At 43.8% G+C, this 15,413-nt stretch overlaps 1 protein-coding gene and 1 long non-coding RNA gene across 2 annotated transcripts; one reads left to right on the forward strand and one right to left on the reverse strand.

The window, feature by feature from the left end:
* Nucleotides 1–93: 93 nt before the first annotated feature.
* On the forward strand, nt 94–9,201 carry LOC145511405 (uncharacterized). The gene is made up of 2 exons (XR_014057834.1): nt 94–219; nt 8,682–9,201. It is a non-coding gene; the product is annotated as an uncharacterized LOC145511405 (long non-coding RNA).
* Nucleotides 9,202–9,630: 429 nt separating this feature from the next.
* Nucleotides 9,631–14,267, reverse strand: LOC145510839 (uncharacterized). The gene is given in 5 exon segments (XM_081503026.1): nt 9,631–11,882; nt 12,509–13,351; nt 13,522–13,624; nt 13,688–13,947; nt 14,221–14,267. Coding segments are annotated over 5 exon segments (1,377 nt in total). The 3' UTR covers nt 9,631–11,758.
* Between the last annotated feature and the right edge of the window lie 1,146 nt (nt 14,268–15,413).

Here is a 15,413-nt window from a genome sequence, read left to right on the forward strand (position 1 = left end):
TGCGTCGCCCCACCTACCTGCCAAAGCGGCGGCCCTGATTGGACAGTTCTCAAAGCCGCACCTCCTAGTACTTGAGTGACAGCTGGACAGAAGGGCTTGTGTCTCTGGGGAACTATCTTCCGTGGATACCCCACAACAGGGGCCCAGACCTTCGCTGAGGGCAGTGGGTGGAGCAGAAAACTGACCTAGCCCTACGCGGTTACTTGGAAACAAGTTTTTGTAAGTCTGGGGCGGCCTATCTCCTATTCGCCCTTTGTGCACACGCGAGGGCAGGGAATTTCTCATTGAGTTTCCAAAAACAGAGCATGAGGGTGACATGGCTGTTCTCTTGCTCTGTGCATCCCCTGCTCTACCAGTACACCTACTTACAGGACTGCTCCTCCCTCTATATCTTAGAGCCCAGGAACTGAGTTGCCCCAGGCTACTGATTGTTCTCCTCTTTCGATCAGAATAGCTCCACTTGCATACTTCGTCAAAGGGGTGTTGAGGGGTGTGTGCCTCTGCTGGTTTCCTTGACAACTGATGAGCCAATTTGAGGTCAATTTTTCTCCATAGCTGGTTATTCCCACCCAATTTTCTGTATAACTTTTCCTGCCTGACATCTGACCCTTTTGCTTCAGATGTGTAAGATCCCCTATCCATTAAAGCATTGATGCCTCTGTCGCTGAATCCAGACTTTCTTTGGTCTTGGCAATTATTGAGCTTGCAAACCTGCAGGGTGCAGTCCAACACCCCAACACAGGGCCACACTGTAACAAAAGGGTCTTATTGTTGCAGGGAGGAGCCAGTTCTGTCTCCATGTTAGAACTTGTTTCTTTGACATGCTTTTTTTGCTTTTATTATTACAACCATACAGAATAGCCTAGTTATTATGTTTTAGAGACATAATTTGACCCTCCCCACCTGTGAATAATTGCAACAAAAAGAGTTTAACACACCCTTCCAAAGGCTGGCCCTTCCTGGAGATGTTTTACTGAAGACTGAAGACCCTTTTTTCTAGTCAAGGCTATGGTTTTTCCAGTGGTCATGTACGGATGTGAGAGTTGGACGGTGAAGAAAGCTGAGCGCCACAGAATTGATGCTTTTGAACTGTGGTGTTGGAGAAGACTTGAGAGTCCCTTGGACTGCAAGGAGATCCAATCGATCCATCCTAAAGGAGATCAGTCCTGGGTGTTCTTTGGAAGGACTGATGTTGAAGCTGAAACTCCAATACTTTGGCCACCTCATGCGAAGAGCTGACTCATTGGAAAAGACCCTAATGATGGGTGGGATTGGGGCCAGGACAAGAAGGGGACGACAGAGGATGAGATGGTTGGATGGCATCACTGACTTGATGGACATGGGTTTGGGTAGACTCTGGGAGTTGGTGATGGACAGGGAGGCCTGGCGTGCTGCAATTCATGGAGTCGCAAAGAGTCGGACACGACTGAGCAACTGAACTGAACTGAAGACCCTTTTTACTTTACTTCCTCATTACATCTCCCTCTTGTTCTGCCTTTTGACTTTAATTCCTCATTTCTTCTCTCTGTCTGACTCTATAAAGGAACCTGGCATCCAGACCCCAGACAAGATACTTTCAGACATTAGTCTGCCATCTTCTTGGTCAGCCAGTTTTCCCAATAAAGTCGTATTCCTTGCCTGAACACCTAGTCTCTCAGATGCATTGGCCTGTCATGTGGCAAGCAGAGCTAGCTTGGACTCTATATAACATTATGTCCTCTAGGGGTCAAGATGTTAAGTGTGAATGTAAGGTATTTTCTTGATCACCAAAGCAGAGAGCTTTAAGTAAAGTGAAATTTTACTTAAGCAAGAGGGAGAGCAGGTAGGCATGTGTGGAGCTGCTGTTCTGGGTTTCTTTTGAAGCTGGTTATGAGAGGCATATAAATGAAGGTGTTAAGTAGTTAGAATAGGAAAGAGGAGTCCAAAATGGCAGTGGCTAAAAGACAAGGAAGGGAAAAGCCCGCGAAAATGGAACAAAGGAAGGTCAAAGGAAGGTCCGAGGACAGGAGTGAGAACTTCAGGTAGAACAGCACTCCTGGCTAAGCCCAATTTGCATAGGGCAGGCCCAGGGGGAGGAAAAAAACATATAAAAAGAGGAGCCAAAGCGTTTTCTCTCTCTCTCCCCTACGAGCTGGAGCGTTCTTCTCTTCGTGTCTTTGGGTCGATGGTCGGCATGCCCTCATGCTTCGAGGATGGATTTTCCTGCTATTATTTAAATAAAAGAGCTGTAACACTGAGCTGTAACAATGATTATCTAAGAGCTATAACACGGTCTGTTCAAGACCCGAGAGCCGTGACCTGCCAAGGGCTCTAATGTCCGTCACTCCAAATCTTTGTTATGATGAGACAGAACCGAGGAGCATACACTCGCCTGACAAAGGGACGGACTATTTACTGGGGAAGGAGGAGTTTGGGGGTCATCTTCCCTGATTTTCATCCCAGCTCCACCTTCCGGAGGGGAAAAGGGATTTTCATCCTCATTTAGCTTAGATCAGAAGTGTCTGGGTGTTGCAGAAACTAGTACTCGAGAAACCAATTCAGGTTTATTATGCCAATGGGCCCAGAGGAGTTAACACTCTAAGCTTTGAGCCCTGAACAAAGGGGTTACAAAGTTCTTATAGACAGAGTATAGTGGGCAACACTAGCTGCTAATAGGCTGGTTTAAACTAACAGGTTTCGTGAGTGGGAACAGCAGTCAAGATGGGGAGGGGGATGCATGATTAAGCAGGTTTGCAGGGGCTGGGCAGTTGCAAAGAGCAGGACAAGGGTGAGATAAGCTCCAGTTCCTAGTATTCTAAGTCCCCACTTTCTGAGACTATGTGACCTATGTGATCCAGACTTTGCAAGGAGCAAGCTGAGTTACAGAGGCAGAACAAGCAGGAGGTTATGTAAAATTTTAACTTTTCCTCTTCATGGGGGCTTCCCTGGTGGCTCAGTGGTAAAAAATCCACCTGCCAATGTAGGGGACACGGGTTTAATTTGTGGTCCTGTTGCACGAAGGGGAACCCCTTCCAGGGCCTAACACTTGGAAATGAATTGTCCATGGAGAACTTCATGCTGACAAAGCAAGAGACTTTATTGGGAAGGGGCACCCGGGTGGAGAGCAGCAGGATAAGGGAACCCAGGAGGACTGCTCTGCCACTGGCTCAGTCTCAGGTTTTGTGGTGATGGAATTAGTTTCCAGGTTGTCTTTGGCCAATCACTCTGACTCAGGGTCCTTCCTGGCAGCGCACTCATTGCTTAGCCAAGATGGTTGCCAGCAAGAATAATTCTAGAAGGTGGAAGGACACATGGTGTCTCCTTTTGACCTTTCCCGAACTCTTATGATTGGTGGTGGCTTACTAGTTCCATATTCCTTTCCAGGACCTTCTGTCAAACATAACTCACGTAAATGGTTACTATAGTACCTGGCCAGGTTGGGTGGTTTCAGTCAGTGTGCTTCCCCTAAAACTCCAGGAAGACCCACATGCTATGGGACAACTAAGCCTAAGAGAAACTACTGCAGTGAGAAATCCACGCACTGCAACTAGAGTGGCCCCTGCTCGCTGCAGCAAGAGAAAGCACAGGCATGTGCACAGCAATGAAGACCCAGCGTAGCCAAAAAGAAGTAAATCTTTTTTAAAAACCTGTTTTATTTAGGGGGAGGGGACAGAATCACTGGACTATGTAAATTAGATGAGGTTCTTGGCTTTTATTCCTCACCTTTGGTCTGATCAAAAACCTGAAGGGTCAGTATGTTGTCTCACAACTCTTTCCCCAATCAGATAAGGTTCAGGCAAAAAATTAGTTTTCCTTGAGGAATGGCCTAAGTTGTGGAGAAGGGAATGCTCTCTGTGTATATCAGAATGTACCCCCCCACACACCATTTCTGGCATGGAGCGAGAGGCCATTGGTCCCAGTCTTCACAGTGAGAACCTGCTTGGGCTCCTGTAGGAAAAATTAATGAATGGGGGGGGGGGGCGGTCCAGAAGACTGGCTCCTCGTAGAGCTTTTAAATGTCAAGTTAATCTGTACTGTGTATCCAGCAAGTCTTCTATCATACTTTATGTGTTCCTAGAAGTTGCTGGCTCCCATGGCTTCTGCTTTCAGTAATTTGCTATAGTCAACTAACTCTTTTGTTTGGAGGGAATTGGTTTACCATATAACCTCAAATATCTTATGGAGGGAATTCCCTGGCGGTCCAGTGGTTAGGGTCCAATGGTTAGGCTTCACACTTCCACTGCTGGGGCCGCAGGTTCTTTCCCTATTTGGGGAACTAAGACTCTGTATGTGAACAGCATGGCAAAATAAATAAATAAAAAATATTAGAGCCACTAAGTGGTTATGGATGACATGCACTCACAGTCAAATTTAATACCGTTAGATCTCAGGCATAAGTATGTGGTCAGAAAGTCCAGTAGGTGTATTGCCCTTAGCAGTGAAATGAGCCTCTGCAGATTGACGTTAATATGTGAAGAGTTAGAGGGGCATTGATTTGTACTTGTATATCGCAGGCTTCCTCGATGGCTCAGTGGGTAAAGAATCTGCCTGCAATGCAGGAGACACAGGTTTTATCCCTAGGTTGGGAAGATCCCCTGGAGGAGGAAGATGGTAACCCATTCCAGTATTCTTGTCTGAAAAACCTCATAGACAGAGGAGCCTGGTGGGCTACAATCCATGGGATTGCAAAGAGTCGAACATGACTGAGCAAATTAAGCATAATTTAAGGCAAGTTAACCTTATAGAGTTCTTTATGCCTGAGGAGGAAACCTTGAATAAAGAGTTGTTATTGGTGGAATCAGACAGGTATACTGTGGGCAATAGCCAAAGGATCCGTAACAGTGGAATGATGCTTTTGAACTGTGGTGCTGGAGAAGACTCTTAAGAGTCCCTCGGACTGCAAAGAGATCAAACCAGTCAATTCTAAAAGAAATCAGCCCTGAATATTCATCGGAAGGACTGTTGCTGAAGCTCCAATACTTTGGCCACCTGATGTGAAGAGCCAACTCATTAGAAAAGACCCTGATGCTGGGAAAGGTTGAAGGCAGAAGAGGATGATAGAGGATGAGATGGCTGTATGGCATCACCGGCTCAATGGACATGAGTTTGAGCAAGCTCTGGGAGATGGTAAAGGACAGGGAAGCCTGGCATGCTGTAGTCCATGGGGTCACAAAGAGTTGGACATGACTGAGCAACTGAACTGACTGACAGATGTGTTTATTTAGCTGTGCTGAGTATTAGTTGTGGCATGTGGGATCTAGCTCTTTGACTAGGGATTAAACCTGGGTCCCCTGTATTGAAAGCACAGAGTCTTGCCACTGGACCACCAGGGAAGTCCTGAGTTTGATTCTTGGCAAGGAAATTCTCTGCTAGAATGACTGACTAGTTTGACTAATCCATCTGATTCCTGGGTCGTCTGTCATCCCAGAAGGCCTGTTTGCTCTAGAGACAAAATGCAGCATCTTTGCAGTGGACCCCATCAGGTGTAGTGGCAGCACACTGTATATAAGGTATGTGAACTCTCTGGTCAGCTGTGTGATCCCAAGTGACTCCCCAAATGGCCAATGTGTCTAGAAAAGAAATGACCTACTCTAGAACAGATGGCATCCATCATAGGACAGGTCAACACACTTCCTCCTCTAGGTGGGATATACCAGAAGTACCGTGTTTGGCTCTATTCTATAAATACCAATATACATTCAAAGAGAAGGCTTTTAGTTAGAAAGCTTGAGAGATCCTGCATTTATGACCCAATGTCAAACGGAAAGCTGACTTTAAGGGATCATCAACCCAGACACTGGGAAGTGGGAGGTCCTCCATTACAAATAAACTGTCAGTTGCCAGCAGTGGCATCAGTAACTGTGTTCACTAACAGCTGAGAATAGTTTCTGGCATAAGAATGCTTTGGATAGTACTTCTCTGCTGGCTTGGTGGTAAAGAATCTGTCTGCCTCCAATTCAGGCGATGGGTTTGATACCTGATCCAGGAAGATCCTATATGCTGCAGAGCAACTAAGCCCATGCGCCACAATTATTGAGCCTGTGTTCCAGACCCTGGAAACCACAACTACTGAGCCCAGAAGCCACAACTACTGAAGCCCGTGCATCGTAGAGCCCATGCTCTGAAACAAGAGAAGCCACTGCAATGAGAAGCTGGTGCAACACAATTACAGTAGGCCCCCGCTTGCTGCAACTAGAGAAAGCCTGCATGCAGCAGCAACGACCCAGCACAGCCAAAAATAATTTAAAAAAAAAAAAATTTTTTTTAAATAGCCACAAAAACGGAGTTTCCCCAGGGTGGAAAACAACAGGAAAAGAAAGAGCTGCTGTAACTGGGAGCACAAGGGGTCCCCCAGAGGGAGCCACAGCTCAACAGCTCTGCCTTAACCATGGCCTCCCCTCCCTCCCTCAGGTGGGCAGGAGTCCCTGTCCCCCACCTGTTTTCCCTGTAGGTCAGTGTCACCAAGAATCTGTAAGTTGCTTCAGGTGTGAGAACACGGCCCATTCAGGACTCCCTCCCTTCCCATTACCCTTCTAGTTTCCACACACTAGACCAGTCTGAGGAGCTCCCTGGGACTGGCAAGTGGAGGAACAGCTTGGTGCCCTGACCACCCAGTGTCTTGCTCTAGCATTGGGAAGCCACCCTTGTCCTTGTCCCAAGGTTATGAGACCTCGACCTTTGCTTTGATGTCACATGATTGGAATAGGGTTCCAAAGCCCATGTGATTACTTCCCCAACATTTCCTGGTGTCTGCAGGATCCTGGTTCTTGCAGGTAGGGGAAGAGGGCTCCAGGGCTGGCCAGGAATGTCTCCTGAAGGAAAGTGGGAGCTTCGGATTCTAAGGCCCTGGTCTAGGTCTCTCTCTCAAACCCCAACCATAAGGGTCAGGCCTTGGGCCAAATCTGCCAGGGTGGCGGTGGGGGTAGGGTTCTGCCAAGCTTTTCTGACTAAACAAGCAATAAAAGGTTCTAGGCTGACACTGTTTTGAGGATCCTTTCTGCCCTCCTTTGGGTCTCCTTGTCTCCAGGTGCAGGAAGAACCAGTGCCACCCGCCTTCCTCTCAGGCTTATTCACGTGTTCTGAGGGACTCATGAACAGAGCCCAGGATGGCCTGGTGGGAGGGTTTCCACTGCTTCTGCATGAAGCCTGGCTCCACAGGCCTCATTCTCACCAGAACCCTGCCCTGATGCCCTGCAGTTCCTCACTAGAAATGCTGCACCCCCCCACTCACCCCCTCCTCCCTTTCTTGGAGAGGCAAATAAGTCTAAGCAGGGTCCATCTGTGTGCATCAGAGCCAGCCTAAAGTCATTATGTGCTTTCCGGTCTCCAGCGTCAGTGTGTTAGGGGCAAGAGATAATTGCAAAACTTGCTCCTTAGAAGTATCAGGCCAGACTCAACTTTGGAGGAGGGCAAGATTGAGAGGGAGCCAGTTCACCACAGGATCTGTTTCAGGGTTTCCTACCAGCTCTTCCTGTTTGAGGCTAGTCTTTGGGAATCAGTAGGCCACCAGGTCTGATAACGCCAGTTCAGTCTAGTGTCTGCATGCTGGAAACTGCAGCCAAACCCCAGGGTAGTTGGCTGGAGGGTCCAAGGTGTCTTGGAGCTGGTAGGTGGGGCTGAAGCCTGAGGGGTCCTGGAGTTAATACCAGGTCACTGGTGGGTAGAGCCAGATCCTGGAGTCTTTCACTGCTATAAGCTGGGGGTCTCAGAGCTGGTGTCAGCCCACTGGTGAACAGGGCTTATTTCTGTCACCGATGGCTACAAGGCCTGTGTGTGTTAGTCACTCAGTTGTGTCCAACTTTGTGACCCCATGGACTGTAGCCCACCATGCTCCTCTGTCCATGGAATTCTCCAGGCAAAAACACTGAAATGGGTTGCCATTCCCTTCTCCAGGCTTGCCATTTCCTTCTCCAGGGTATTTTTCCAACACAGAAGATCAAACCCAGGCCTCCCACATTGCAAGTGAATTTCTTACTGTCTGAGTCACCGGGGAAGCCCCCAAAGGTCTGGGGTATCCCAAAGCTGATATTGCCCCACTGGTAATTGGGGTTGGGCCCCAACAACTGGCTGTGGGGCCACAGGGGCCCCAGGACAACTGGGGGCTCAAAATGTCTTCAGGCAGCTGGTCATATGGTGCGTGAGGCTGTGACCTTGCCTGGCTAGCTGCCTGGCCTGAGGCATCCCAATACTGTTGCCAACAGGCTGATGAGTAGCACAGGTTTCTCTCACTAATAAACTAGAAGGACCAGTACCAGTGTCCTTGTGGTAGAATGAGCTTCCCAAAATGGCTGTCATCAATGTCTGTGTCCCAAGAATAAGCATCACTCCTGTTTCTCCAGGAGTCTCCAAGATTAGCAGGTGGGTCAGACTTATGCCTCTTTCAAATTACCGCTTTTCCCCTGAGCATGTGAGATTTTATGTGCACCCTTAAGAATGAGTCTCTATTTCCTACAGCCCCCTTACTCTCCTGTAAGTAAGCCCTGCAGTCTTCAAAGCCAAATGTTTTAGGGCCTCATCTACCCAGTGCAGGACACCTAGGCTTGGGAGTGAGATGGGGGCGGAGTTTGGACCCCCTTGCTCCTTGGGACAACTTCTGCAATTGTAACTATCCTCCTGTTGTGGGTCATGGGTCTTGACTATAACTTTTATCTGCCCTTCCTACTGGTCTCACTGTGGGTCCTTCTTCCTATCTTTACCTGTAGATCTGAAGAAGGAATTCGTAGGGCCTGGACTCCATCTTAGGCCTGTTCATGCTGATCATGCTCGGCCACCTCTCCAATGGACTCTGAACTCTGTGCTTAGTGCCTACGGAAATCACAACAGAAGGATAAGACCCCCTCCGGACAGGGGAATCTTGAAGATCATATCCAGGTTACTCATCACCTAAGAGAAAATATACACTGATCCCCCTACCTCTGGACAGGTCATAAATGTTTCTGTATCTATCGGAATGTAACCTCCGGCTTATTGATTATTAACTGTTTGGAATGTAACCTCGGGCTTATTGATTATTGACTGTTTGAACACATAACACATGAATGATGGGGTTATTGTGATTGTATTTACCCTTCCTTTGTTTATGTAAGTCTCAAGGAATTTGGGGTGGTGGGTTCAGACACGTACACATGGGGTATAAAAGATTTTCACAAATGCTGGTCGGGGTCCTTGGCTAAGAGGAGACTCTGTCTTGGGCCCGCCGGTGTAATAAACTGCACTTCACTATCTGCATTGTCCTTCTGAGTGAGCTTGTTTCCCAGAACGCATGGCTACAACAGATCTTTTCTGCTAGTATTCAGGTCTTTCTCATCAATAGTTGCTTGGCAAATACATGTAATTTTGGTATCCCTATGGGAGAAGGTGAGCTCAGGGTCTTCCTACTCTACCATCTTGGACTCTTCAGTTTTGAGGATATTCTTGACAGGCAGAGCAAAAAATGAGGAAAGTAGGGTTGAAGCAAATGCCTGCAAAGGCCCTATGCTTCTTGTCTCTTTCCATACAGGTGGCTCCATATCTACCTAATACTATTTCACTTCTGCATTTCAAGTTACCTGTCTATTCAGCTTTGGTGAATTCTAACCTGGGACCATAAAAGCAGCAGAGTCTAGAAACTGTAGTTCACATTACTCACATTGACAAAACAGTTAAAAAGAGTCATCTCCAACTCTAGATTTTATTGTCATCATACAGGTCTCTCAATATTCCAGAGCCCAAATCCTAGCCAGAAGGAATGATAATTAACAAAGGACAAAAGATGAAAAGAATAATTCACATGAGACTACATGAAGAACTCTGTGAAAAGTTGTTGCTGAACCACGTAAAGGCACTGGGATTCTTGGCCTCCAGAGGAGAATTCAATCTAGGGCCAGAGACGAGGCTTGATCGCTCAGAGCTTTTGTGTAATAAGGTTTTATTAAAGTAAAAAGGAGATAGAGAAAGCTTCTGACATAGGCATCAGAAGGGGGCAGAAAGAGTATCCCCCTGCTAGTCTTCAGCTGGATGTTATATAGTCACTAGCAGTTTGTTAATGTAAGAAAGGAATGTCTTAAAACTCAGAATGGCACCAGGCCCCTCATCCATAAGATGTATTTTGGGATAACCTTGGTACCCCAAGATGAGTCATCCTGGGCCATGAAAGGATTGACTTGAATCTTGTAGAAAGGCAGATTACCATACAAATAGCTTCGTTTACATAGATTAGGGGAACAATGTCTGAGTATAACATACTAGTTTGTCAAGTCAGTTCTGAGCCATTAGGCTGAAATGACTTGAAGACAGAGTTTGGGGTAAATGCATAGTACATTAACATAGCTTAAGACAAACATTTCCATGAGAAAAATGCATTGGTTAACTCAAGGTTTGAGAAGAGTTAACTTCAGGTGGAACCAGGTGTCATTATGGCAACACAGTATTTTAAGAGAAACCGCCTTTTAAATTTGTATAGAGAAGGGAAAAAAATATATCACTAGTTTGTTTCCTCCTGCTGCTTAAGAGAGATAAAAATGCCTGACACCTGCAGCCCATTTCCTCCATTTGGAGACCCCTGGCCTTCCTGCCTGTTACCCTCTCATCTGCATACTTACAAATACATGCCCAACTCTTTATTGCATTTCTGTTAGGAAGGAAATGGAATAAAGCTCTTAAGCCAATGAAAAGTTTGAATATAATGTAAAAGGGATGTTGAGTACTTGCCACAAAAAACAAGTACCAAAATGTCACTTTTTTACACAAAAATTACAAAATTATTTAAAAATGAAACCTACCTGCATATTAGAAATACACTTCAAATCACCCATGGATCAAAGAGTCTTAACAGTAAAAATAAAAAAATTTAACTGATAAAAGGTTAAATTACTTATTAAACTTAGGAATGATAGCCTAAAGAGTATCTACAGAATTATCTTACCTCAATATTTACTTGCAAAAATAAGTAGAACTCCATACTTCAGAGAATAACTTTAAGAGTATGCCACTGGTAGGGAAAATATATGTTTAAAGTTTATAACATTTCCTCCATATTGTAAATTTGAGAACATTCTACATGAATTTGCAGCAGGCTTACCCATATTACTTACATTAACATGAGTTTTTTCCAGTGTAGTTTTCATAGGACTATAAAAATATTTGTTTCAAATGAATAGTTTTACTTTTCACTTCAGTTACATGGTATCTATCCAGTGTACATTCTTACATGGTTTTAAGAATGTAAGGCAAATGAAGGTTTTCATATATTGTTTACATTTAACAGAATTCTCTTTAGAGTGAGTTCTTTCCCAAGAATATGAGAGAAGAGTCCCCAGTTTCTCACATTTACATGATGTGCATCATCTTGCATCCTTAAAATGTCATGTGACAAAGGCATTCCAATATTCCATATGTTCAGTTTCTGTTATGAGTTCTTTCATGCATTTGAACATAACAGAAATTGCTGAAGGCTTTACCATATTTTTTTGCATTCAAAGGAGTTCTCTACAGTGTGAATTCCTTTCTGTATTCAGAAAGAACTGAGACAACTGAAAGTTCTCCTACATTTCTTACATTCATAGGCCTACTTTCCATTATGAGTGTTCTCATGGTTTTGAACAGAACTGGAACCATCGAAGGCTTTCCTATAATTTTTACATCATGCGGTTTCTTACCAGTGGGAGTTCTGATCTCATAATGAACTGAAAAAAACTGAGGGCTTTCCTACATTTCTTACATTATCCAGTGTGCTACACCACATGTCTTGAAAATCTGGTGATAGAACTAAAGGCCTTCCCACTTTCTTACATTCATAGGGTTACTCTCCAATATGAGTTCTTTCATGGTTTTGTAAAGAATGAACTCGACTGAAGGCTTTACTACAATTCTTACATTCATACCGTTTCTCTCCAGTGTGTGTTCTTTCATGGTTTTGTAATGAACTGGGACAACTGAAGGCTTTCCCACATTTCTTACACAAATAAGGTCTGACTCTAGTGTGCTTGAGAAGGCAATGGCAACCCACTCCAGTACTCTTGCCTGGAAAATCCCATGGACAGAGGAGCCTGGTAAGCTGCAGTCCAAGGGGTCGCGAAGAGTCGGACACGACTGAGCGACTTCACTTTCACTTTTCACTTTCATGCATTGGAGAAGGAAATGGCAACCCACTCCAGTGTTCTTGCCTGGAGAATCCCAGGGACAGCGGAGCCTGGTGGTCTGCCATCTCTGGGGTCGCACAGAGTTGGACACGACTGAAGCGACTTAGCAGCAGCAGCAGTAGCAGCTAGTGTGCTTTATCATGTGTAAATGAAGTTTTGAGGGAAAAATGAAGGCTTTGCAACATTCCTTACATTCATAGGGTTTCTCTCCACTATTAGTTCTTTCATGACTTCGAAGGGAACTGAAGTAAGTGATGGCTTTACCACATTGTTTACATTGACAGGATTTCTCCCCAGTATGACTCCTTTCATGTTTTTACAGGAAGCTGGGATAACTAAAGGCTTTACCACATTCCTTACATATATGAGGTTTCTCTTCAGTATGAGTTCTTTTATGTTTTCAAAGGGACCTAGGAGTACTGAAGGCTTTATAACATTCCTTACATTCAAACGGTTTTTCTACACTGTGAATCCTTTCATGACTTTGACAGTAACTGGAACAATCAAAGACTTTCCCACACTCCTTACATTTATAAGGTCCGTCTTCAGTGTGCTTCATTACATGTCTTTGAAATTTGGTGAGAGAACTGAAGGCTTTTCCACATTCCTTACATTCATAAGATTTCTCTCCACTATGACTTCTTTCATGTTCTTGACAGGAATTTGGACTACTGAAGGGTTTACCACATTTTTTACATCTATAGGGCTTTTCTCTACTTTCTCCTTTCCTTTGAAAGGATCTGGAACAACTGAAGGCTTTACCACATTGCTTACACTTACAGGGTTTCTCTCCACTATGACTGTTTTCATGTCTGCGAATGGAAGTAGGCCAGTTGAAAGTTTTCCCACATTGTTTACATTTATAAGGCTTCTCTCCTGTGTGAGTCCTTACATGTATTTGAAATGAACTGGGAGTAATGAACTCTTTCTCACATTCTTTACATTTATAAGGTCCATCTCCAGAGTGACTTAACATGTCTGCTCTAAGGCTTGAGAAAAAAATAAAGCCTTTTCCACACTCCTTATATTCGTAAGGTTTCTCTCCAGTATGATTTCTTTCATGTTTCCAAAGAGAACTGGAATAACTGAATGCTTTACTACATGTTTTACATTTATAGAATTTCTCTCCATTGTGATTTCTTTCATGGTTTTGCAATCCCACAGGAGAAATAAAAGCTTTACCACATTGCTTACATTCATAGGGTTTCTCTTTTGTGTGAGTCCTTTCACGCATTTGAAAAGTTTGATGATATCTAAAGGGTTTTCCACATTGTTTACATGGATAGGGTTTCTCTCCCCTATGGGTTTTTTCATGTATTTGTAGTGAAAATCTTAAAAAACTAAAGATTTTCCCATTTCCTTACATTTATAAGGAGCATCCCCAGCGTGCTTTATCATGTATCTTCAAAAGGTTGTAAACCACTTAAAGAGTTTCACACATTCCTTACATTTATAAGGAGTATCTCCTGTGTGGGTTATCATGTGTCTTTGAAAGGTTGTGAGCCACATAAAGGATCTCCAACATTCTTTACATAGGGCTTTTTTTCCTACATGAATCCTTTTATGGGTTTGAAAGGAAGTGTAAAAACGAAATGCTTTCCCACATTTCTTACATTTATAGTTTTCCTGTCCATTGTGTTTTCATTTGTGTTTTTCTAAACATTGAAGATAACTGAAGCCTTTACTACATTCCTTACATTTATATGGCTTCTCTTCATATTTCTGGTACTCATCTAGTTTGTGTCCATTATGATGGCTGATATGCCTATTAAGGAACAGATGATGCATAAAGACTTTTCCACATGCACTGAATTCAGATGGTTTCATTCTAGTAGTTTTCTTGTTCACACTGAGTTTTGGAATAAGGCTGTGGTTTCCTGCACACTGACTACCCTTTTACTTGCACAGAATCTCTCTATCACACGACTCCTGTAAAAAATGGGGATCACACTAGTAATGATTTCTTTACTAACAATTTAATATTTATTAGCAGGGTATTTGAACTACACTGTTATGATTTATAGCAAAAGTGTAGGTTATCTCCCTTGTCTGAATGGTTTTCAATTGAAAAAGGAACGCCCTGCAAGATTTCACTCTTGGAATTATCAAAAATGACATTCACTTGTTAAATACTGTTTTCAAGAGAACTATTTTCCAAATGCTGGACATCTATGTCCCATATTATAAAGGATTTGGAGAAAATTTTTTCCGAGAATAAATAAATGTGAAGCAGGCATTATGTGTTTAGGCCCCTTCTTTTTTTTTTTTTTTCTTTTTTATAAATTTATTTATTTTAGTTGGGGGCTAATTACTTTACAATATTGTAATAGTTTTTGCCATACATTGACATGAATCAGCCATGGGTTTACATGTGTTCCCCTTCCTGGACCCCCCACCCACCTCCCTCCCCATCCCATCCCACTGGGTCATCCCATTGCCCCGGCCCTGAGCCCTTGTCTCATGCATCGAACATGGAATGGTGTTCTGTTTCACATATGATAATATACATGTTTCAATGCTATTCTCCCAGAACGTCCCACCCTCACCTTCTCCCTCAGAGCCCACAAAATTGTTCTATGCATCTGTGTCTCTTATTCTGTCTCGCATATAGGGTTACCGTTACCGTCTTTCAAATTCCATATATATGCATTAGTATACTGTATTGTTGTTTTTCTTTCTGGCTTACTTCACTCTGTATAATGGGCTCCAGTTTCATCCATCTCAGTAGAATCGATTCAAATGTATTTTTTTTAATGGCTGAGTAATATTCCATTGTGTATATGTACCACAGCTTCCTTATCCATTCGTCTGCTGATGGACATCTAGGTTGCTTCCATGTCCTGGCTATTGTAAACAGTGCTGCGATGAACATTGGGGTACACGCGTCTCTTTCAATTCTGGTTTCCTCGGTGTATATGCCCAGCAGTGGGATTGCTGGGTCATATGGCAGTTCTATTCCCAGTTTTTTAAGGAATCTCCACACTGTTCTCCATAGTGGCTGTACTAGTTTGCATTCCCACCAACAGTGTAAGAGGGTTCCCTTTTCTCCACACCCTCTCCAGCATTTATTGCTTGTAGACTTTTGGATAGTAGCCATTCTGACTGGTGTGAAATGATACCTCATTGTGGTTTTGATTTGCATTTCTCTAATAATGAGTGATGTTGAGCATCTTTTCATGTGTTTGTTAGCCATCTGTATGTCTTCTTTGGAGAAATGTCTGTTTAGTTCTTTGGCCCATTTTTTGATTGGGTCGTTTATTTTTCTGGAATTCAGCTGCAGAAGTTGCTTGTATATTTTTGAGATTAACTGTTTGT

This window comes from Giraffa tippelskirchi, chromosome 6 (genome assembly GCF_054371585.1).
Source record: "Giraffa tippelskirchi isolate mGirTip1 chromosome 6, T2T-mGirTip1v1.2.pri, whole genome shotgun sequence".
Lineage (NCBI taxonomy): Eukaryota > Metazoa > Chordata > Mammalia > Artiodactyla > Giraffidae > Giraffa > Giraffa tippelskirchi.